The 25,643-nt window shown below is 42.7% G+C and overlaps 2 protein-coding genes and 1 long non-coding RNA gene across 5 annotated transcripts; all 3 read right to left on the minus strand.

The window, feature by feature from the left end:
• Window positions 1-502: 502 nt before the first annotated feature.
• LOC135608917 (transcription factor WRKY5-like) lies at window positions 503-3,107 on the minus strand. Of its 3 annotated transcripts, none has more exons than XM_065101982.1 (6): window positions 2,844-3,107; window positions 2,572-2,646; window positions 2,245-2,397; window positions 1,762-2,067; window positions 1,564-1,677; window positions 503-1,306 (listed from the first exon to the last, which is right to left on the minus strand). In XM_065101982.1, the coding sequence occupies exons 1-6, from the start codon at window positions 3,018-3,020 to the stop codon at window positions 698-700; spliced, it is 1,434 nt and encodes a 477-aa protein (XP_064958054.1). In that variant the 5' UTR covers window positions 3,021-3,107; the 3' UTR covers window positions 503-697. The 3 variants fall into 3 exon arrangements, with proteins under 3 accessions (XP_064958054.1, XP_064958058.1, XP_064958051.1); XM_065101986.1 differs by having other exon boundaries at window positions 1,789-2,067; window positions 2,245-2,403; XM_065101979.1 differs by having other exon boundaries at window positions 2,245-2,403.
• Window positions 3,108-9,383: 6,276 nt separating this feature from the next.
• Window positions 9,384-10,223, minus strand: LOC135613211 (agamous-like MADS-box protein AGL80). Its single transcript, XM_065110310.1, has one exon. The coding sequence runs from the start codon at window positions 10,208-10,210 to the stop codon at window positions 9,512-9,514; it is 699 nt and encodes a 232-aa protein (XP_064966382.1). The 5' UTR covers window positions 10,211-10,223; the 3' UTR covers window positions 9,384-9,511.
• Window positions 10,224-16,347: 6,124 nt separating this feature from the next.
• LOC135608928 (uncharacterized) lies at window positions 16,348-16,693 on the minus strand. The gene is made up of 2 exons (XR_010485645.1): window positions 16,658-16,693; window positions 16,348-16,524 (listed from the first exon to the last, which is right to left on the minus strand). It is a non-coding gene; the product is annotated as an uncharacterized LOC135608928 (long non-coding RNA).
• Window positions 16,694-25,643: the final 8,950 nt, after the last annotated feature.

Consider the following 25,643-nt stretch of genomic DNA (forward strand, 5'->3'; position numbering starts at 1 on the left):
GAGTCAAGAAAAGCTTAAAATATATCATATTTTAGTGGGTGGGGAATGTTGACAATACAGGGGCTGTAGAGAAGGAAAAAAAGATAAGGGTACAAATAAAAATAAGAGGAATTATAACTAGTAAAAAGGAGGTTTTAAATAGTAGCCTCCTCAAACAGACTGATCCTGTTTACTTATAGTTCATTATTTATCACTCAAAAATTATCATTAAATTATTGTTTGGTATTTAAAATATTATTTTCATCTATTAAGAAATTGAAATAGAACAAATAAATGATTTATATCCTGCTCAAATTTCAAACTAAATGAGAAAATTTGTGATGTAATATGTTTTTTATATATCTCGAAATTAATATTATGTTAATGACAATATTGTATCATTTTATAGCTGTGATATCTGTGAGGAGTATGAGAAAGCCATTATGAGCTTAAGAACATAATATTTTCTTAAGCACTCAAATTCATTGCATGAAGAAGAACTATATAATGTGTTTCAGAACTCTTTATCAAAAATGATATTTCATTTCCTCTTGCATTATTCCACTGCTATAATATCTATGCACAAAATATTATATGTGTCTGTTTCCTGCATCAAAGCATGCTGTGACTATGTCGAATGAAACACCAAGAAAGCTTAGCCTATCCAAGCGACTTGAGTTGAGGCTGTCGATGACACTTGAAGAACCTGCATGCCCTTCTAATTAAGAGAGAAGGTGGTGCAGGGCTTGGGGAGCTGAGGAGATCCAGGCACCATGTGAGCCCCGGCAGAGGGCACATTGCTACCGCCGGCTCCGGTTGAACTTGTCGGAGCTCCCATAATGGACGTGATGGCGGCGGTCAAGGCCGCGGTGAAGTTTGGATCGGTGGTGATCGCGGCAGTAACACTCTCGACCACCGCTTGCTGCCGCGGTCCGTGCTGCAACGTCTGCGGCCCGACCATGCTCGGTAGCTTCTGCGGGAGGCCGTATATGGGGAAAGGCATCTGGAGCGGGGACACCGTAGGGTGGGCCCGCTGCAGCAGCTGCTGGATCGGGTTCGCGGATTTCGTCAGGTCGAGGGTGATGGTGGGAAACGAGGTGGAGGCGGAGAGAGTAGCCATGGTGGAATCATAGAGTATGTGAGGGTGCAGAAAGCCGTTGGCGGAGGCGACGAGCGAGTCCTTGCTGGTGGTAGAGCCGGAGAGTAGCATGGCCGCGGCCGCCGACGTGGTGTTCGCCATGGCTTTTGCGGCGGGAGGAAGAGGATGGTTGTGCTTGCCTTCATAGGTGGTTATAAGTACCGTCTTGTCCTCGGCATATCTCTGCACCTATTGCATTCATGCAGACAACCATCAGTAGAATTAATGGCTTTACATGTTGACTAAAAGCATGAAATGGGCATTGATCGACAAGCTATTATGCAGATGCATTTGATCAATCACATGATTCGTTCTTCTTCTTCTTCTTTTCTTCTTATGTCACTCTTAGGTAGAACCAACAAAGTGCAATAAGAAAAACGATAAGCTCGTAAGTAGCCATGACCTTTCTCTAGATGCGATCATGAACTCAGAATTGCTTGCCCTACCTGCTTCCTAACTGGGCATCCGGTAGCCATGGTACAGCGATAGTAGGCCCGAGGACAGGGATTGCCCTTAGCCATCTTCTGACCATACTTCCTCCACTGACAGCCGTCACTGATCTAGAAACCACAACAATCTCTTTAGTTCTACAAAACCACAGTTCAACAGTGCTACTGAGATCGATCGTTCTGTGTTTGTGTTACCATTGGTGCATCCGATCGAGCACGCACCGAGACTCTCGCTCTCCGGTTTGAGAGGTCAGATGGTGTAGCAGCACTGCTTGTTTCTTGCGTTAGATTGGGGTTCTCTGAGGAGCCATCAACCTGAGAGTGCTGTGTTTCTGCGGATGGAATGATGCCTCGATCACTGGAGATTATGTTGAGCGAAGAGGAGTGTTCTCCGTCGCCGTCGTCGGAGTTTCCGTGGATCATCCGCATGCGAGCCGGTCCATGTTCCATGATTTGGTGTGCTGATGATTCTCCTTGTCTTGCCACACTGGTCTTGCCATCCTTTTGAGAAGGAATCAAACACCTCAAGTGACGGACAAAGATGAATTTGCAGAGATGGATTCTCTTGGTTCTTTATGATATGGATTCTTTTAGGATTTTGGTGGACAAGATTCAGACAAGACAACATGGTAAACGATAGGAATAGGGTTCCCAAATAGAGGATGAAAAGAGAAAAACCTGCCATCGGTAGATCTCGTGTTCTTTCTGTTGCACCGCTGGAAGAAGCTGACTGTGTAGGGCAGTGTAACTTTCTGTGAGCTGATCCAGCATGCTTCTTAATCTCCGGTTCTCATCCCTGACTCGGTTTAGCTCGATCCGAAGCGCAGAAAACTGCGACTGTGGTGTTAAGAATAAGTACATGCAGATTCAAAGAATCAAATTCCTCTAACACGCAACAAAGATCCTATATATCTTATAGATCCAGGAAAGTCAAATTAAGAGTTGACCTCCCATGGTGCACAAAACAGGAAACCCATATCGGTCTAAGAAAAGCTAACAACTCACCTTGTGTTTTGATTCCTCCTCCTCGACGACGACTTGGCTGGCCTGAGAATTCACTGTTAGAAGGTACAATCCAGTCTGGACAGCAGCAAAGAGAAGCCCTCATCATCAATTCTACACTTTGGATAATAACCCTCATATAATTAACCATGCAGTTAATTTGTACGCGGATCTTATAATCTCTATCTATTTCTAGAAACTAAACGAGTGCAAGTAATGGCAGAGTAGGATCCCTAAGAACTCCATGACCTCGATTCAACACTCTGTTAGCTTACGTTGACAGAGGCGCCTCCACGAGCCAGCGCGTTTTCCTCCTCTTCCTCATGGCCTTTAGGTGACGCAACGCCGGCTCCAGCTTCAGTGACATCTTGCCGACCGTTCTGGGAGAAGAAGTCGACCTCCTTGATCGGGTTCCGGAGGCGCAAAAGCGCCATGTCTTGTGGCCTGTCCATTGGAAGGACGAAGAAGATGAAGGTAAGCGATACAGGAAGGAGAGATGCGTGGGTTGTTCGAGGGCCGGGAAAGGAAACAGAAGGACAACAGGACAGTTTCGGGACCCTCGGTCCAATTTGTAGAGAGAGGGAGAGCGAGAGAGAGAGAGAGAGAGAGAGACGGCGTCACTTTTGGCGTCAGCGTGACAGGTGGTGGCCACAGAGGCGCGGAGAGGACGCGGGAATAGGCGGAGACGTTTCCGGTTTCCCGGTTCCCGTGGACGGACCGTTGGATCCGACGGTACCGGGGCGACGGCGAGGGGCGGGTTCCCACGTGGCGGAGGTCGCGCCCCGGTCAACGAGGTAGACGGCACGGCTCTCTCTCCCTCGCGGTGTGGCATCGTTGGTCACCATAACCGGGACCCATCGGATTTGACTTTGGCGCGCCACGTAATAGCGTAACTTGACTCCGCGGCCACGCCGCGTCATCCTTTGGACTTGACGTCGTTGGGCCCCATCTTTTCTTAATCAACGCTTTAAAATCGGTGCCGTGTGGACACACAGTTTACAGAAATTAAAGGAAAGGAAATTAATTCATGTCCACGAGAAATAAATCATTCTGAATTAATACGTCTTTGTGACGTTGAGGTATATCTGAAAAATATTATTTTCAGCTGTCTGTGTATTATGTAACTTGTGATATTATTTTCACGTCTCAAGAGATAATCGTAATAATATTCCTCTGAATCATCAATCATTTTCAAGTAATTATCACTGGAAGAAGTGATAGATCACAACTGAATGGAAATTGTCACGACAACGAACGATATAATTAGGTGAAAACATCTATAAATTAATGTCAAAAGTCTCTGGATAACATTAGGTGATGCTGATATAGAAGTTTTTATCATTTTATGTATGACTGAGAATCCAAAGAAGCCGGAGAATACACGCCAGCTTTATTGCTCTATCTATGTAAGCTTCAAGGAAGGTCCAAAAAATTAGATTGTGACTGGAAGAAATTTGGTGCACTTGTTCTTTCAAGTTGACAGTTGATCATAAAATGAGTTTTGCGTCGCATGGAAATGTGAGGATCAAATAATTGTAAAGCAAAGCTTGTTCATATGCTACTTATTCACCAGACTCCGCTACTCTTTTACATGGTCTAGCAATATGATAAACAAATTAATGTTTAGGTGGCCATGAGTCCAAGTGGATCCTCTAGTTATGATAACTATGCTAATGAAAAGAAAAAGGCCATGATAGTTTTCAGGAGACTGTTCATGCCTTTTCATCTGTGTACACATGCAGTGGAATATCCTAAAGATTTAAATAAAATATCATGCATTAAGAAGAAAAGGATTCTGTGGGCAGGAAAGATAAGAAGAAGAAGAAGAAGAAGAAGAAGAAGAAGAAATGTGAGGGTGAGAAAGGGAAGGTGTTGCGACTCTCATAATACCGATCACACCAAATTAAGAAGTCTCAGTTCCTGTTGGAAGACAAGTTGCGACATTAATGCATGCATGGACTTGCACTGCTCTATCTTCTACAAATCAGCATGTTTTTATTGCTACAGATGCCATTACTGGTGAACCAAAACGTGGAAACTTCGGTCATGGATTGGGGAAAAAAGGAGGAGACTACAACGTCCATGTGGTGGCAGTCAATGAGCTTTGTTGTTTGAATAAGTTGACATGAATCAATTAGTACGAGCCAAAACTTTGTCTTGTTACAATACAATTAGTATCGTAGACACTCGTTGGATCATTCCAAGGAAGATGAACTAAATAAAAATAGCATAAGACATGAGTAGCTATCCATGTCGACAGAAGTGAGGCGTGGAAGCTTGTGAGCAAAAGTTTTTCTTCATTCTTCGACGCCCCTTCCAATAGGCTATTGACAGAGCCTTTACATGATCTATGTAGAATAGACATGTTATGGTCGACGGATATGGAGATAAAGACGTCAACCTACCATATTGCAAAAGAACTCGTGGCTTTTCTAACAACGGAGAGAAGACCAAACTATGGTGTGTGATCGATGGTCCTCTTGGAGTGTCACATGCAACGCAGTTGAGTCAAGCAATCAGGTTAAAAGGTTAGCAAGCATATCAAAAGATCAGAAGAAGGGAGAAAGAGAGAGAGAGAGAGAGAGAGAGACTCGTGAATGGCTATAGAAACGCAAGCAAAAGAAAAGAAGAAAAAGAGAGGAACAAGAGACTCATGAAAGGCTAAAGTAAACACAAGCAAACAAGATGACGAAAAGAAGAGCGCGAGAGAGAGGTTCTAGTAAATGAAAGCGATGCCGGAGCTGACACTAAAGAACAAAAGAATCTAAAGGTCACCTTATCAATGAAAGTGAGAGGCTTTGGCTTAGCCATTGACTTCTTGTGAGTCATTTGGACCACCTCTCTCTCTCTCTCTCTCTCTCTCTCTCTAAATATATATATAATATAATATAATATTTATATTTATATTCACTGGCCTCATCTGTTGATGACTTGCATGGACAAGCAAAGCAGGACAACTAGATGGGCAAGTGGAGATAAATTACATAGTGTCCAAAAATGGAGTAGCATCATTAGGTGGGAGGCATATTTGGAGATACTTGACCTTGTGGATAACATTATACACAAATACATAATCATCCTTATGAGAAATTTTGGTCGGTAGTACCTTTCTTGTGTTCTTATCTTTCTCTTACATGCATCGTGCCATCACCAACTTGTAAGGAGTGGTTATAATATTCCTCAAGCAATATTTTCTTTTCCCTAATGTATATTATTTGATGGGATACCACGACTTCTGTTGATTGGGCCATGATTTTTATTATTATTTTGTCTTTGTGAAAAGCGTGGAAGCTTTAAAATCATAGTAGAAATCCATGGATTTAAACTTTCTAGTACAATTACCTAAAATATACAATAAATCGTAGCATAAATGAAAATAATATATTTGATGGGTCAAATATCATCTGGAGACTCAATCAGTACTAAAAATGAACTTTATCAGTATATGAATCACATATAAATAAGCTTCCAATGGTCAATTACCAAGTTAGGTTCACCTTCCAAATCTCACAATATTTCCCAACATTCGATGAACAAATGACTGATGATTGATGGTCTGAAGAAAAAGATGATAAAAGAGGGTGAGAATTCCATGTCACATAAGAGAAATAATCATTAGTAGGATATGTGGTAGATGTGAAACAATTAGGATAGACTACTGAGGCCTCTTAATCATTCATAGGAGCACAGAGAGAGACTGTAGCACACAGTTCAGTGACAAGAGGAGTTGCTTCTGCCTTCGTACTACTTCATTGCACTCATGCATGAGTACAGATCAGTAGGATATGGTTTCTAGAACACTAATAAACAAACAGGAACAATACAAGGAGACGTGGCACTCTGCTGGTCCCACAAAGTTTCTTTGGTGTTTGAAGTGGGAGTGACCTCGGAAAGGAACCACACCTCTCTCCTCTTTCTCTGACGAGACTTCGAAGCCCTCTTTGGACTCGGTGGTTCCCTTTCCTTTTCCATGGGTTAGCAGGAAAGAAACTACTCCTCGATCATCTCTCTCTGGCGAGACTTCGAAACCCTCTTTGGATTCGGTGGTTCCCTTTCCTTTTCCATTGGTTAGCATGCTAAGGAGGACTTGGACCGACCACCGCCTTGGCTGGAAGTGTCAAAGCATGTTGAAGTCTGGCCAGTGCAAACCAACACACCACCTCCTTTCATGTCACAGACTTCTGTGGCACCCTCCTCGATCCTCCACTATCGATCAGACTACGGTGTTATTTCTGTAGTCTCATGAAAGTACACTATGGATAAGACCACGGCGTTGGAGCAACGCCAAATCAGGGGTGAGAGAGAACAATCTTTGAGATGTGGAGAGCCAAGACGAAGGCACCATTGATCCAGCATCACATGGAAGCTACTTCCGAAAGGGAGATGCCCAAGTTGTTCATACATTGAATGGTAGAGGAGCCTTGACAAATGTGGTAGGTATTCCAAGAAGACGTCGAGGTGAAGGTAGGACACAAATGTCAAGATCATATATGACAAAAACCTATGGACATATGATAATCAATGTTAAGATAAATTAGGATAAATTATATGATTAATATTTTAGGCCAATTAGAACTCATTAAGTCGGCAGGATACGAGAAAATTGTATGATGTATGATTGAAAATCAAATATTTTATTTTTGATTCTCACACAAAATCTTTGATTGACTCTTACCATATATACCTTTGATATCAATACTAGTTATATAGATAACGCTTGTGATATAAGGGGCTCACCTCAAAGGAATCATACACAAAGAATACTTGCTAGATTTTGTTACTAGTAAGAAACAAATCACAGTCAAGTGCATAAATCATGCTTAATCTGCCAACAAATTGATTCCACGAATTACATGCAATCATAATAATATTTAACTCTGATGGGAGAATTTTAGGAAAGAAAGAGAACAGCAATTCTGTCCTGGTGAGGAAATTTTCATCGACTATGTTGTAGCTTTCAGAAACGTTTAGCTGCTAGTGAGTTTTCCCTATAAGATTACACAGTAGCTTCATCAGAATTCACAGTCCATATTTTTCCAAGAAGACAAACACAATTAAGTATGCTGAATGGAATCATGTTGGAGAAGGATGTGCAGATGAACATAGGAGAGACCAACAATGGAAGAAGCCATTTCTCATGTGTGCCAAGGACTGTCAAAGGTCACTAGCCTTTGCAAGGAAGTAAAGCACAAGTGAAAATTGGAAGGAGACTTGCAGTCCTTCATGATCCGCCTCTCCCCTTTGCCCGACTACCCTTCCCTACCTTCCATGGAATGATGATGACTTCTATTCATCTGTATGCAGGTGATGAGTTGTCCTTCTCCTGGATACTGCACCACCTTCCCTCCAACAAGAACTTGACACCAACAGGAGAACACCAGCAACGCCATTGCACTTGTTCTTCCAGAGTGGCCTAGGGTTAGCAAATACCTACCTGACTGAATCTAATGTTGGGTCACAACCTTGCACTCTTCAGCTCTCACTACTGTACTGATTCCTATTGACTTTTAGCTTTATTAGACACCGTTATTCCAACCTCACCTGTCCGAGCGATCAATATCCAACAAGCCTATGGATCAGACAAAGTTATCGAGGCTGCTGTGAGTTGTCCAGTCCATAATCCATGGGCCACTTTGAGAGCACTAACATTAGGAGCATATTTCGACATGTTAACGACACTATCCTTTCCTATCCTCAAAGCAGATGGCACAAAGTGCGTCACAAACTGGTGGTGGCATGCCATCTTCATGTTGAAGCCCTGACATTTCTGTCAACTTGAGGCAGCGAGACAGGTTTGTCCTGCTTCAATTCAAAACAGGGGATTGCATGCAACAATCTGTTTCCTGGCCAAGCTTAATACCTACCATAGTCAACCTGGACAGTTTTCTGCAAATCCCATACAGGTAGTTCATTTATTGAACTAATATTATAGCTTAATGATGGGAGTTCATGAACAATCCATGGATGGGTTGGTTCCTCAAAGTTACCATTCTGAATTACAAGTACAGGTACAAGTTCGATCAATGAATCACATCCCAATCTTGAATGTCGTAGGAGTAAAGCAACTTGTACCTTCGTCGAGTTTTAGATCACCACATGCAACCAGGTGCCACCAGAGACCAGCCTTCCTTCAGTGCCAAGAACTTTGGCCAACTTGTAGTGCTAATTATGTCTTCAGCTAATTCATCCTCCATCTCCTTGCCGGGAATCTTTGGAGGTGACACAAGCATGTCACATGGAGGACTTTGCTGATCTTTAACTAATGGCAATCATGCAATGGAATAGCAGAGTAAGATCATTGTTTCTGCAGTCATGGCTTCTTGGAGCAGCACATGATCGCCACCATGGACTGGAGCTCCATGGTGAAGTGATGGCTTGCACATACGAGTATGTCCGAGTGATGTGGTCGATGCATGACAGATCAAGGTCTATAGAACACATACCAAGCTCGTGATGCCTGATGTTATATACCAAGGTCTATGCAACTTCGCTTCCCTTTTGATTTGTGATCCACGCTTTGTATTGGAGAAGAACACGAAAAAGGAGAGAGAGAGAGAGAGAGAGAGAGAGAGAGAGAGTGTGTCAGTTGCAGTTCTATACCAACAGTACTCAATGCAGCATCACGATAAAGACCTCTGTTTAACTATAGAAAGGTTTCATGGTGTATGAGATGATATGTTTCTTTCAGAATTTAAGGTTAGATCTGCTACACGAACAAAAATGACAGTGAACTGTTTTCCTCGAGAAGATGTTGCAGAATTCTTGAGATCAAGAGGAAAAGGGGAATCAGAAAGAAACGCTGATGAGATCTTAATTGAAATCATTGATAAAAGGTAAAGAAAAAGACACTGCAGAACTACAAATCAAGCGAGTAACCCAACCCAATCTCTGCTTATTAACAGAGTTTAGCCAAAAGCACCAACGTGATAGAAATCCGTCGTCTTCAATTGAAGGGGAAGTAGAGATCCAGCCATGAGCTGTTGTGTTCGACGCAAGAAATTGGCATGATTTCTTCCCCGCCACCGCCGCCAAAGATTACGTTCTCGCTGGGATGCATGGCATCGAGGAGCCAGTTCTGCCGCTGAAGCGAATCCATGGCCATCTCGATCGGGTCCTTCGCAGTGACCTGGGAGGTCGCCGACGACTCCGCCGCGGAACGCAGCGCCAGCTGCGTCGTCTGCTGGTTGATCCGATCCTGCACCGACTTCAGCTTGGCGTCCACCATCCACGCGAGGCTCGTCGCGTCCTCGATGTTGACGTCGTATAGGCTCCGTCCCGCCACCGCCTGGTGCATCAGGAGGCTCACCTCGAGCTCGCGGTTGTCGCGCTCCTGCCGCCGGAGCTGCTCCTGCAGCTTGGCGGCCCGTTGCCGGAGGAACCCTTCCTGGTCCATCATCTTCCGGCACTTCTCCATCTCCGGCATGCTCTTGAACCGCTCCAGCAACCGCGCCGCCTCCTGCGCCGACGGCCACGCCTCCGGCTGCTGCTCCTGCGGCCCGTAGATGATCATGCACGCCTTCACGTTGCACAGCGTCGCCAGCTCGCTCACCTTCTTCATCAACCCCTTCTTCCGCTTCTTGAAGGTGGCCCGCCGCGTGGAGTCGTTGGCGATCCATGCCAGGTTCACCTTCTTCCTCGCCATATTTCCACCTCCGCGAATAGATCCTGTCAGATAGCACCGAAAGCCGACTTTAATAGGTCGGATCAATAGCAGAATCATAAAGATTCTGTCAATTAAAGAACAAGGAAACAGGAAACAGGAACAGGAAACAATGGCTAGAATCCCGCCTTTTCTTTCTTCCATAATATATTCTTTCCTTAAAATCCCATCATATTCCAACCTCAACCTCAGATTTCTCAATTTCTCAATGTAAACCAAATTACATAATCTTTTCCTATTCAAATCTCATTCGATTTATCTTTCCTATAAAAGCTACTACTGATTACCTCTGATTTATTCTTTATTTTGACATTCACTGATAAGAAATGTAATGAGAAAAAAATACATTTGAATTAGTTGAATATAATGTCTATTTATATATATATTAGAAGACAAGATTTTTTTCAACTGATCAATAACATTTTCTCGTATAGTTGGAGAAATCTTATCTGCTATCATGCTACCGTAAGATTGAGTTTCTGTCGATCTTGGATAATGTAATGAAAATAGTTTGCAGACGAGAGGTTTCGTGAGTGAGTCTACTGGTTAATTAGTTGTATGCATATGAGAAACGCGTAGTTGATGTCTGACAACTTGATCTTACACGAAGTGGAAGTTGATGCAATGTGTTTCATACGTGAGTGGAACACTAGATTGATGCATAAGTATGTGGCTTCAATAGTGTCATAATATATTATATGAGTAATTATGGAGTTGACGTTAAGTTCCTTGAGCAGATTTGTAACCCAATTAAATTCAACTGCATCGGTGGTAATGATATTGGTATTCAGCTTCAGTTGTGGATTGTGCGATTGTCTTTTATTTTTTAAAACTCCAATTGATTGGATTAACTCCAAGGAAGATAATATATCGTGACGTGGATGTTCTATCATCAAAGTTCCATGCTCAATCAGTATTAACAAAGGTATGGAGATGAAGTGGGGCATATTTATGGAGAAAAATGTCATGATTGATAGTCCCTTTAAGATATCGTAAAATTCGTTTGACCACAGACCAATACATAATAGATGTTCAATGCATAAATTATAATAATTTATTGACTACAAATGAGATGTCTAGATGGGTGAGAGCTAAGTACTATAAATAGCCAAGTACTTATAGGTATTGAGTCGAATCCGTATCAGAACTTCTATCACATAATTTGATTCATTAGTAGAGAGGGAGTTATAACCACTTTTGCATCATGCATATTTGTCTTTGATAATAAATATTGAATATACTTTCTTTGTGATAAGAAAAAACTAAATGTTGTTTCCACTCCCAAAAAGTAGCTCAAGGTTCATAGATCTTGGAAGGTGAATCGATCGACCAATTGCTTTAGGAATGCCTGAATCTCCAGAGGATCAATGCCCATAATAATAATATCATCCACATACACTAGAAGATATATTATGCCTCCATTTTGTTGTCGTAAGAATAACAATGTATCAAACTTAGAACCGATGAAGTCAGTTATTGTCAAAAATGAGTCAAGTTTAGTATACCAAGCTCTTGGAGCTTGACGAAGCCATAAATAGCTTTTTGTAGTTTGCAGATATACCTCGGATAATAAGGATGAACGAAATTATGAGGTTGTTGCATGAAAACATCTTAAGTTAAAGACGTAGCTTGATGTGACGTGATATAAAGACTTTTTGAGTTTAAGGTTCGTAGCATTGGAAAATATTATGTTCAAGAGATTATCCTATAAAAGTGCAAGGCTTAGATCGTGGTGTCAGCTTATGTGAGGCATAAGGACATAGCTTTGGATAATATAAACAATCGAATACATTGAATTTATGAAGGTTTGGAAGCTTGTGAAATAGTTTTTCAATCGAAGACGGGAGTGAGTATACGATTAATGAGATAAACCGAAGTTTGAAAAGTTGCTGACCAAAAAGTCGGTGGTGTAGATGCTTGATGTAGAAATAAGAGACTTGTTTCAACTATGTATTGATGTTTATATTCGGTAGAGCTAACTAATTCGAGAGTATATGAGTGTGACTTGAGGTGTTGTATTCCATAAGTTGAGAGGCATTAAACGAAGGCTTGATATTCTTCTCCAGCATTAGAGTAAACTATTTTAATTGAAGAATAAAAAAATTCTCAATCAACTTTCTAAAGTTGGTAAAAATTATTGAAACGTCATATTTATGACGGAGAGGATATAACCATATATATTTAGTAAAATAGTATTAAAAATGATATAAAATCTAAAATTGTCAAAAGAAATGGTTGGGGTTGGACCCCAAACGTTTATATAAATAATTTCAGATGATTTAAAACAAGATATAGAGGATGTTCCAAAAGGTAGTTTACGACTTTTATTACTAAGATAATGCTACTGGTTTTAAAGATAGGAAGAGAATAAGGAGAAATTAATTTTTGCTAGATACAGGATGAGAGGTGACCAAGACAATGATGACACACATCAACTAGAGCTATAACTAAAGAGTGAACAGGTAATTTGTGAAGCTAATGACCACTTATAAATATTATCTTTGTTCTGGCTTTGGACTAAGGATGCTCCTGTGCTCAAATCTTTAACGAGAAAGAGTCAAGAAAGAATTCAATTGAGATATTATTTTGTTTAAAGAATTGAGAAATGAAAATGAGGTTTCGTTTAATACGAGGTGCACCCAAAATATCATCGAGTGTAATGGTTACGGTAAATGAATTAAACGTTGTGGAACAGCAATGAGAATTCCTTTACCGTCACCGATGATGATATCTTCATTTCTACTATAGTTTTTGTGGATCGACAAGTTCTGAAGGTCAAAGGTGATGTGATGAGAGGCGCTAGAGTCCACGATCCAATTACGTTAGCTAGTAGTTGTAGTCATGAGATTCGCCTGAGGCCACCGTGATGGAGTAGGGAGTCTGGGTCGAGACCGACAAAACTTTCGTAGAGTTTTCGACTTTATCACACAGTTGGCATACTTTGTCGTAGAGTTCTCCGAATGATATTGGTGAGTTACATGCCCGAATTGCTATTGTGTTAAGGAAAATCCTCCTTGAGGAAAATTCTCCCTTTATTGAGTATTGTGTATTGTTTCAATCAATACAATCTTCTTCTTTTTATTTCATTTTTATCATGCATCAGAGAAAGCTGCTGCGGCAAGATGCAAGAACGAGAAGAAGAGGGTGCGGCGTGGTGACCCTTGTTTAGCTTCGAAGAGGCAACAATCCCAGAGGACGTCCGTGGAAAATGTTACAACGATAAGAGAATCGACGGAGGAAGATGCTGCTATTTAGAAGTAACCCTCTGATACCATGATAGAAATGAAATAGAAAAAAAAAGATTACATTGATTGAAACAATACACAATACTCCATATTTATATATATTTAGAAGAGAGAATTTTCCTTAACAGATTTCTGATATCTCTGATTAAGTGGGGAGATAGATTTATAATATCTTAATTGGGGAGATCTTGCGGAGGTTGTTATCACGGGAGATCTGTTATCAGGAAGCTGCGGCTATGGGGAAGAGGAGGGCGCGCGATAGATGACACCAGGTAGTAGGCGTTGAATCTGGGTGCTACAAGAAGGAGCAAAAGATTACAGGTAGGGGCATCAATTTCTAGAGCAGCGACACCTCGATGATGCACCTTGAAATGCTTTGGTGTGGGCTGAAGTTCGGCCTGGAGGAGCAGTTCAGAGTAGAATCCACAACTGATGATGGATGAGAGGAAGCAGAAAAGAATGCTCTCCAACAGGGAGTCGGCACAGAGGTCACAGAGGAAGAAGCAGTAGCACCTGGAAGATTTGACAACCTCAGCAGTTCTGTTGTAGAATGAGAAGAACCGGACGTTGATCCAGGTCTGTACGCTACAACAGCAGTATCTGTGTCTGGATGCCCAGAACACCAACCTCAAGAACCAGGTGAGGGAGTCACAGAGAAGCTGAAATCTATGAACTCTTTGCTTCGCTTCGTGGAGGAGTTCGACAGTACGACGATGGAGGTATAAATTGTGACACCGGATCCAATTCTCAAGCCATGGCAGCTTCTTCTTGGTCGGCCAAGCTGATCATGGCATCTGCCGAAATGCACTATTTTGATGTCCAGCCTTTGTTTGTATCTTCTTTATCCTGTCATGGTAATGCACTTTGTGTGATAATGTATTAAGGCTGATGTTCAGCCTTTGGTTGTATCTTCTTTATCCTGGAGTGATTGGGGTTCGACTGCCTCCTGTAGCGCCGTCACAATCGGGTTTGCTTGGCGTGGATGCCTGTCTCTGGAGAGCAGTAGAGCGGTGAGGACGAGCAGAGAGCGGCCTGCGACCAGAGGATCGCAGTCGCCGAAGGAAGAGAAGCAGCAATAGATCGCAGCCGAGATCTATTGGCGAAAAGCTCTTCATTGGTGAGGAGGGGTGAAGGTCAGCCGCTTGCTGCAGATCAGGTGATGGCGGTCGGCGAGGAAGAAGGGGGAGCAGTGTTGGTGAGCGCAGCACTAGAGGCACCGCAGCCGGAGGGAACGCAGTAGATGATATCCTGTATTGCTGACATAGGACCCTTCAGGGCTACAGTGAACGGACACTGGCGCAGAGCGGCAGCGGGAGAAGACAGTCATCGTTTGCCGAGAAGGAAAGCGTTGATCTGATCAACGTCGCCGAAGGTGGCAGATCGTTGTCTCCTGGGCGATTCTGTCGTGATAAGGAGGGTGATGCAGCACCTGCGCTTTCTTTGGGAGCGTCGTTCGCGGGGAAAAGACGAAGAAAGAGGGATGCTGCGCTGAAGGGAAGGGGCCGCCTTGCGCACGAACGCAAGAGAAGGGGGAGAAGACCCTCGACAGGAGATGTGGTGCTTGCCTTTGGAGCAGCAGAGGCAGCAGCGCAAGTTCTCTGGTAAGCGATGCAAGTTTCCACGGTCTTGGTGCCGGTACAGCAAGAGGAGGCGCTCCTCGGGCGCCGCCGAGGGAGAGGCCCGTCAAGGAGAGCTTGTAGACGCGGCCGTTGTTGCAGGTAACCCCCTCGAGGTAGGAGGTGAAGATGTTGCACGGGGCAGCGAAGGTGGCGGCCGTCCAGTTTCGGAGACTGCTGGTCGCGTCCGTCAAGGAGTTGCGCAGGTTGGATAGGCACGCCTCATCGTCCAGATCAGAGAGTGCCGACGGCAGGAAGCGAAGTAATGGTAGTAACTGATAAGGTGTGCTGGAGATGGCTGGGATCTGGGAGCGGTAGTGCGGAGCTGCTGGCCGTCGGGGACGAAGACCGCGCTGATGGTGCCACTCGAGGAAGAGCTGTAGGAGGCAGCAGCGGAGGGAGATAAAGGTGGCTCCTTTGTGGGTTTCCAGCGTGCGTTCCTCGGCCGGAATGGCCTTAAAAGCTGGAGGAGCTTTACAAGCCCTACTTCCCAAAGTCCAGTAGCAGCAACGGTCGAGGTGGAGTCCGTCACCGTGCTTTGCTGACGCTGTTGCGGGGCCGTCCAAGGAAGTGATTGGGTAAGGGCGTCGAGGGAGGAAGAGAAGAGGCGGCAACGGACGCGCCAGTGACGAACGACCTCTGGCAGTGGAAGATGGATGCGGAGGATCTCGTCAGTCCACTCCTCGACGTCGGGCTTGAAAGCGCAATGTTGTTCGTCGCTGGATAGCGAAGAAGAGAAAAATAATAATCTTGTTTAACGCAAGGGCTCCGGTACTAAGGTGAAATGTAATTATAAATGCTCACTTGAATTAGTTAAACATAATATTTATTTATACATGTTAGAAAAGAGAATGTTTTTATCCGGTTAGAAAAATCTTATCTACTATCATACACAACCCCCGTCATAAGCAATCGTCATAATGTAGATCTTATATGTTATGGTCTCTGTAGATCTCCGTTTCATCACTCTATTCGCATACGAGTCAGAGCTCATTACATCGAAGCTCCTGATAAAACAGGGTAGATGGTGGTTCGTACGGAGTGCTGCAAGTTTACTGGTTTTTTTTGGACCATCCGTGGATGAACATGTGTCGGGTGCAATCATTCACAACCAAGCTAGGCGTGAAGGTGGAGCAGGTAGATGTCCTCGGAAAGAAACGTTGTAGCTAGCGATTTCGATGATTGCTGGAGAATAGGATGTGGCTTGCACCGGACGTGTCGTGTTATCAGAACACCCACAAGAGTAAAGAAGAGGAAAGACGCAAGAAACTTAGTGCTTCATTTATTGACGATGACGACAAATCAACCAATACAGTAACACAACAGTCGAAAACAAAGCTAGAGTTCACAGAACTCTCAACAACTAGTAGAAGAAATCATTTGTACAGACGAACGAATCAATCACAGAGCAGCGCCACCATCGTATCACCACTTCCTGCAGACAAGAGCAGAAGATCCAAGAAAGGAACTTTGAACAACTCTTTCCTTCAGAACAAAGAAGTTGAAGATAGAAAGCATAATGGATGTGTCAGAAGTAAAGGATGGAAAAGACCAAAAGAGTTTGGTACCTTACAGAGAAGCTCCGAGGAGCAATTTTACTTGGTTATGGCGTACACCGCGTAGATGATCCCGGGGATGTAGCCCAGAATCGTCAACAACAGGCAGATCCAGAACTCCGCCTGCTCAAGAACGATGATCAGCTGATTTGCTCGTGAGATGAAGAAGAGGGATACGCATGCATACAACATCACTGCACACACGCACCTTGCATCCGAACTTGAGGAAGACACCGAGCGGAGGGAGGATGATGGCCAGAATGATATCGATGCAGTTGGCTGTGCCCTCGTCCGCCATTAAGTCGATCTCAACCAAGCACAGCGAGAAGAAGACGAAGAAGAAGAAGAAGAAGAAGACGACGACGTCAGGCAGATGTGGGAGAAGAAGAAAGAAACCACGGTCACTAAATAGACAAAAAAAAAACCACACGTGCAGATCACGTGAGCATCGTCCCCTTCCTCTCTTTTACTTCTCCGTGTTCGCTTCGCTGTCTTCGTCTCTATCTTCTTCTCTCTTTTCTTCAGTAAAGCTAGACCTACGCGACATTGCCGACTTCTCCTTCTTCCCATGTGCCGTCCCGTCGCTTCCACTGTGGTGGGCCGGACTCTTCTTGGTCAACTCGACAGCCAATGAATCAAAGACATGTTCGAGTTGCTGATTCTTTAGTCTACATTACACAGTATCATTTGCACGAGAGCGAAGACACAACAGCTCGGATCAGAAATTTCACGGTGATGTATTCATGATGAAACCTAAATCACAGCATTAATAATCACTATATGTTTCATGTCACATTCATGTCGAAGCGGTGGGCGGGTGAGGGTGCCATGTGCCGCTTTAATGGACGTCATGCTTCCCTGGCATCGTTATCCGGTGGCTCCATTCATTGGCACGAGTTAGTAAACTGCATCACGTTGCTGTTAACGTGGGCGGCCGACGGCACCTCGGTGTCGGTGGCGGGTCTACCGGCTCGCCTCCACGCTGCGACGTTTCTTGAGGTGTAGGCGAAGAAGAAGATGAAAGCAAAGGGAGAGAGGAGACGAAGAGGGGAAGGAGCAAACAAAAGAAGAAACGATAAAACAAATTTGAAGGAACATAATAGTTATATTTGTTGTTGGTAAAGCTGATGCATTAATAGAGAGCTACCCAAACATTTACACTGTGGATATGTGAACAGTGATAGCCCATCAAGTCCACGGGCCGGCCCAGTAAAAGCCCACATACCACCTCTGGTTTATAGTAGGCCCAGCAATCTGATTGCATCCACATGTAATTCATGTTTCATGTGTTAGTCATAGATTAAGCTTTAAGGTACAATTACTAATTCAATAAATATAAACTCTAGAGGAATTTTTATCCATTTAACATAAATAGTCAATTCAGAGCATATTTTTAGATGTAATATAAATCTTAATAATGAGACTCAAATAGAAAATAATTATTCACAGATGTTTCACATTGAAAGATCCAAGAAATTACAAAATTTATGAAATTAGATGAACCCATTACTATAAACTCAGACATGATTATCAGACTATTATAGGTTCATCGAACTATCAGGTCGGTGAATTTATCAAAATACATAATGACTTCTAACATCAAAGTAAACCGAATTAAAATTATCGTCGTATATCGTATTGCTACTAATTTGATTTTATTTTGATTTAAGTGATTAATATGTTATCAATTGAATGGGTGGATTGCATCCAATCACTTGTATCCTTCACATTTCTTATCAAGCCTCCTTGCATCTGCCCTTCTTCTCTTGGAATCAAAAATCATATATTCTGTATTCGAAATTTGATAGCCATATCCAATCTGTCACTGTACCAACATCCAATCTCATGTCACACTTGTCAAAGTACTATCATTGTCAATAAATTGGGTTTTGATGTTTTGAATCTCTCTTTATCATGAACTAAAATACAACTAGCTACTGATCTGATGTTATCTGCATCTGATTGCTTCAATTCTCTTGTGAATTGATGACACATAAAATTATCCATGGAGAAGGAGAAGGAGAAGGGGAGTACTGGGATTTTATAGTTCTTCTTCAGTTCCAACCTCAAAAGTGATGAGAGTAGTAATCACCTACTTCCGAATACCTGTAAACCTTTTTGCAGATGTAGTTTTCTTGAATCAAAAGTAAAAGGTGGTTTCTCTTCTTCTCTCTTCTCATGTGACCTCAGTAGGAGCCTCGAGACTAAGGACTCAGGTGACAACCTCGCAAAAAGTAGTGGCAAAAAGAAAAGGATTGGGAACAGTGATTGTGATTCCTTCATTCTCATGCATGATTATGCTTTCACTTCAACAGTGCATCTCAGTTGTGGTCGTGGGTGGAAAGAGATGTGTTTTGCTGCAGCAGGAAGAAAGAAAAAAAGAAAGAAGGATGGATGGAAGAGAAATGGACAGTTTCACATCCATCCAAGTGGTCAGAAGATTTCTGTGGTGCTATGTGTTTGCTCCTTCATGAAATCCAACAAACTCGATCATTTCCATTGCAGGAGAGATAAATCATTCGGCAGGCTGTTGTTGGCATGATGTGCCTGTCATTACTTTAATACAAAAGCCCACTAACAGCTGGAGTAAGATTAGAGCATCATCACCTTCTTCTTCAAGTGTTGGTTGGTTGCCCTTTCTTGTCAATTGTCTGTCCTTTTAATGTAAGGGTGGTTTTCTTTTGGAGCTTAGGGAAATGATGGGTAGGGATCATGCAATCAACAATCACCTCTCATTCAGCCATGTTCTTATCCTGATATCATTGATTTCCAATGGATCATTTTGGGTATTAACCCTACAAACATTTGCTTACAAACACATAACGAATCAACAATAAATATATTTATGAAGAAATAAATTAAAAATACTTATATTTACGAAGAAAAAATTAAAATACTTTGTAACATGAGAATAAATAAATAAAATGAATACGATTTCTCTTGAATTAATTCAAACACAAGAAACTCTTTACTTATTCTTTTTGATCTAAAATATAAAGTCACTCTCAATTATTTTTTTTCTACCCATCCTCACCGGATCAATATAATATATATATATATATATTTATTTCAAATATGTCCAATAATCAATCCTAGTATTTAAAGTTTTTATTTACGTAAGTTCATTATCCTCCAAATTATTTTCTTATTTTTTAAATAATAATTACACTTTATGATAAAGATGAAATTAACGATGCTTAAATCAACTCGACTCGGTCTAGGACCACATACATAAGAAATCTGATGTGATTGAAGAGGGGTCTCGAATCCTCGATACTTATTTTACGACGGATCAATACGAAAATCAAAATCATGTGAGTTCATCGAAATGATCCCTTTCACACTTACAAAAACCCAATACGGATGGAGTAATTTTAGTAAATAAAAATCAATCTCGATTATTGTGCTTAAGTTAATAAAGAGAAATATTATACGACATGAATGAATGGAATATTTCGTATTGTATCATTTTTAAGGTTGTTTACGACAGATAAAGTGTTGTTTTAGAGCAACTAATAATAAAAGTAATGGTATACGATAATCTTATGAATCTGACTTGGTGGTTCCTTTGCTTTTGTAATTTCATTTTGGCTGTCTGACGTGGAGCTGACCGTAGACACAGGTCAGTTCATTGGTGGAAGATACTTCCGGTCTTCGAACCCGCGATCAATCTCTCCGGAAGAATAATTCCCTGGGCCCTCCAACTGCCACGTGCAGGAAGGGGAGCGGTCCGGGGCCCGCGACCGACGCCTGACAGCTAGCCGCCACCGACGTCCGTGGAGGAGGGGGCCAGGGTGACGCGGCCATACGCGTTGCCGGGCCCCCGGCCGTGGGGAAAAAGGTCTAAGAAACCGGGGACCGCGTCCCCGTCGGCCACACGCACGTGTCGCGCGGCCGGTTGCAGGGTGCGGGTGCGGTTGCGGTTGCCCGTTGCCGTTGCGGCGTCGCCCTCCGACCACGACGTGGGAAGTCGCGCGTAAATTACGTGCGGTCCCGCAGCGGAGCCGCTCCGAGTTCGATTGAAACCGACGGCCGCCCGCCCGCTCTCGTCCGCCGTGACCATCTCTTTGCCCGTATTCATATTCACCACCACAAATTTGTCTCCGCCATTAGAGGATAATAACTCGTAGGCATGAGAGGAGGACCGTAAAGATATTTAACGATTGATAGAGGTGTGTGTGCATGTCATCCACTGCCACTAGTAGATTGACGTGTTCATGAAATTTATCATTTTGTGCATCGGATGGAGATAGATTTAACGTACGCCAAGCATGCATGCGCTGTGAATGATAGGTGCAGAAATGTTGATGCGGCTCACATTTTGATCGATGTTCATCCGGATGATGGAGATGGTGGAATCCTTTGATGTCAGTGTTCTTACGTGCACCTATTTATTATATACTGTCACCGATCCACTCAGTATCACTGCCTCTACATGGATCGAGGATAGAGATGATGATACGTGGAAGACCACCGGTGTCTCACCAGCAAGTGGCCAACGCCTCACTGCTATTTTTCATGCAGCAATGAATTCAGTCTCGTACTCGACCTCATGTTTTTCCATGGTCGGAGGAAATACGTAATCATTCTAAACTTTTAATAACGACCTCAAATGTAACAATCATATATCTCACCATAAAAAGTTCCTTCGAGTATATCATTTAGATCTAAAATTTTCCAACACTTAGACTCGAACACTTTGAGTAAGAGGTGCCGTTTGATTAAGAGGTGCTCGATTAATTTCCAAGTTCAGAAATTACAGGGTCACCAAGCATTTCGTACGATGAATCAGTGCTTTATAGGTGAGCAGATCATCAAACTGCTGCATATCATTGCTAAGGATAAACAGCTGAGATGATGAATATAGTTCTTCACGGTTGATTTAATTTCATTATCCACCATATGATAGCCGAAATTATTCGAGATTTGCCCAATATTGATGCCGAGAAAAATAGAAAGAACAAGTATATGTAGATCGTGAAATGGTAAGGGGAAATGGAAAGAGGCTATAAATCCATGCAAGCGTGGAGGCTCCCGGGCTCTGCTTGAACAGCGAAATTATTGAAGCTCTTTCCATCTTAGCCGAGTGCCATTCCTCGCGGGCATTGTCCTTATTGAGAAGGGAACATTACCTTAAAAACTGGGACGTCGATGGACCTCTCCTCTCTTTTCGTGAGCAGTTCCACGAGACGATGACCCTACGAGGAGTTGGGACATTAGGACAGTGGCCTTTGTATCGTGGCGGATGTCTCTCCTCCCCTAGTCACTCTCCCCGGCCACGACCCGTGCATGCTTTCGTTTGGTCTTGCCTGCTTAGTGGAGTTGGCTATGCATTCACAGCCGCAGAATGGCATCTTCTTTGTCGCTTCCCTGACCGATTCATCATTGATGGCTCCTCTTCGAGTCTCGAAGAGGATGTGGGAGTCCCTACGTAGGGTATCGTGTCCTACTACACATTCAACAAGCCATTTTGGAGGTCTTTATCCTCCATTATTTTGCCTGTGTGCATGACATGCATGCACGCAAGGTTTAGATATTATTGAAGGCAGATGAGAGGAGTACTTAATTTTCTAGATAATACATATGTATATACGGTCATGAGAAGATGCAATATGCAGTAAGTGGTCTATCACGTCTTGCCGCACATTCAACAAGCTTCTTCTCCTCCGTTACTTTGCGACTGTGCTTGACATGCATGCACACAGGTTTTAAATACTATTAATGATGGACGAGGGCACCGATATTAGCATATAATATGGACCGACATGCATTCAGTAGGGTAGCACGTCCTAATACACATCAATAAGTCCTTTCGGTGATCCTTCTCCTCCATTATTTTGCCTCTGTGCATGACACGCATGCTTGAATCAGTGGCAGATATACAACAAAGCTGATTCTATATCCATAAACAGTAACGTGCAGACATGCACGCATGCATGCATGGAATCCGCGACCGAGGTTCGGTGGCAAGCGCCGTCAAGATGCCAACACCACTGGACTTTACCGGAGGGGCCCCTGCACGTTGGGCCATCGTCTCCTTCGGCTGCGTCGACAGAACTTGGTGATGGATTTGTTGAGGAGGAATGGGATCCAGGCACTGAAGCTCGACGATGAAGGCTGAACTGAAACTTTGTTGTGTCATGGCTTTTGATGAGAGGACCACCGGAGGGGTCAAAATCATCATCATCGCCTAGCAGACGGCAGCTCGATGGTGACCAGACCATTCTGCTGATAATTCGCCACTGATAATTCATGGATACCGAGTCGAGGAAGGAGATGATTAGCTGCAGGGCCTGCAAAGCAGTGAAGCTGGTCAGGTGGTAAGTACATTATCTATGATTGAGTCGGAGGAAGAAGATAAGAAGCTGCATGAGCATCTACATTACATATTTTTGACCTGGAAGGAAGATATGTTCTGCAAACTGTAGGGTAGATGGCTTTCATGGAATCAAACAACATGATATGCTCAATTTTCAACTCTGCATCTTAATTTTTATCCTAAACAGGCCACCACAATGTTGCATGGGTGGGACCTAAAAGGTTCGTGATGTAACAGATGAGTTGACGCCTGTGACATCGGTGAGGACAATGAAGTTCAACTGGTTCACAAAATGGAGACACAAAAGAGTATAAAATTCTCGATGAGATTGTTTAGACGATAAGGAATATGTGGAAAGAAGAGAGGAAGATGCTGCACCGCACAGACTTGCTAAGAGTATTTGCCTTTCTACATGTGACAGTTTGGTGAATTGATTGTTTGTAACCAAATTGATAGCACCATATTTTTCTCGAGCTGTTCTCTTTCGTTCTACCTAACTACGTAAAAGATCCGTATATGCTTGATGATGTTCGGGGGACAATCCAAATCGTCCACTTTATGTCGAGGAAAAAGAAAAGCAAGATTCTTGCTCATCTTACTTACTATATGGGAGATATCGTCATCTTATTTGTGAAGGAAGTGCCTTTCGTCCTGGGCATCCTCGTACAATAATCACGCAATAATTTGCCTTTCGACAGTGATTTATCGAAGCCTCTTTCGAAAGATTTGCTACTACTGCAACTTACCTTCACCTTTGAGCCTCAAGAGACGCCTGCAGCCGTGAGAAGAGAAGAGAAGAGAGATAACTAAGCACCAGACAGAGGAGAAGTGAGAGAGATAAAGGGAGGACTACAAGACATGGAAGTGGGCCTCGGTGGCCATTCCATCGAGACCTTTCTCTTCGTCCACTGTCGGCGGAGGAGTACACGCACAATAAAGATCCAAGGAGCTACCGGGCCACTGCTTTGTATGGCTCGGACGTCAATTCACTTGTTTTACTTCCGGTATGAGAAACCTGTGACCGTACAAATGCGACCACCGCGCATAGATGAAGTTGGTGAAGACGATGATACAGGAAAAGAACGTGTTCTTTGCTGTTAGATATATCATATACCGAATCCTCAGCCACTAATCTGTGCTTCGAGATAGCAATACATTAGACTCAAGCGATAGATTATTCAGTGCCGCTCCTTCCCGTAATCGACTAAACAATCAATCACGCTTTTGACGCCAATGGTTCAGCGACGATATGCATCTATATCTGAACACTAAAATGTGGAAGAAGGCTTTACTTCGATGATCGAAAATGAACGATAACAGATGAAGATTTCAGGTGGGCAGTCAGTCCCATGTCGATTGTCGAATATAATACATAATCCTAATGTTTGATCGGTGTTTGAATTGCTATCAGATCTTTTTGGGACTTGACTAGTGTGATTTTAGGACTTGGACTATGATAGATGGCTCGGATGACATTGACATTAATTGTGATAGACCGGAGGAAGAGATGTCTTAGCAGAATACTAAGATTAGGCAGTGATAGCCACACAACACACACACACACACACACAGCTACTCCATGTGAAGGGGACATAGCTGCGGATGTGAGCCAGGTAATTTGGTCGCCTCCTCTCTCTCTCTCTCTCTCTCTGGCCATGGATTGCCTTCGGACATAATTGCTAGGGCTGAGCTGTCAGCAGATATTTCACTGCATTAACTTCATATATAATCGCATTTCATGGCTGGAATGTCGAGCAAGTCTACGACCCTTTTTCTATCGAAGCATACATAATTGCTAAGTGGATGACGTACGATCAACGTGACAATTTCTTTTGCTATATATATATATATATATATATATATATATATATCAATCAATCACTCACAAAATAAGTACAAGACTCTCATAAGAAAATAGAAAACAATTTATTGTGATATCATGATCATGACATCCTAACATTTTTTAGACAAGTTATATTCTTTTTCAGTCCCATCGACTATTTGTTACGAATTTTCTTTAAAAGATAGTCGATATAAATAAAAATCATATATAGAGGGTGATAGAAGAGAAAAATAAGTTTGCTCACTTTCTCACTCCTCCTATTTTATCAAAGTTATTATATTAATCCCCTATTTTATCGAGTTAAAATTGATATAATCATATATAATAATAATAATAAAATGTTAGAAGAGTCTATTATGATTAATATAATTTAAACAATTTTATGGATCAAAGCAAAGTTAGGAGATCAAAGAGTAGTGATTGCGCAAATTTAGACAGACAATTACAGTATCTATTTCCTCTCACCCACCTGTTGGGACATATCTAGCAGTGATTCATTTGCATTTGCCATTTGCCATCGCGGAAAAGACTCCTAAGGTTTTACCCGAATCAGGAAATGGCACGTGTCCGAAACCAAGCGTCACACCAGTACCGCCGTGGCCATGATTAGCGACACAATTGCTCGGTGGTCCATCGGTGGCGACCATCGATGGGTCTCCGATGGCCTCCGCCTCCACCTTCTTATTATTATTATCACACATCAGAACCATGGCGATTACGTAGGTCATGTTCATAATGCATTGGATTCTTATGAACATTTAAGGTTGACAGGCATTTGGGTTGCTCGCAATTGCTGGAAACAGCAAGGATTGCAGGCACAGAACACCACAAAAAAA

This window comes from Musa acuminata, chromosome BXJ1-2, assembly GCF_036884655.1.
Source record: "Musa acuminata AAA Group cultivar baxijiao chromosome BXJ1-2, Cavendish_Baxijiao_AAA, whole genome shotgun sequence".
NCBI classification, from domain to species: domain Eukaryota; kingdom Viridiplantae; phylum Streptophyta; class Magnoliopsida; order Zingiberales; family Musaceae; genus Musa; species Musa acuminata.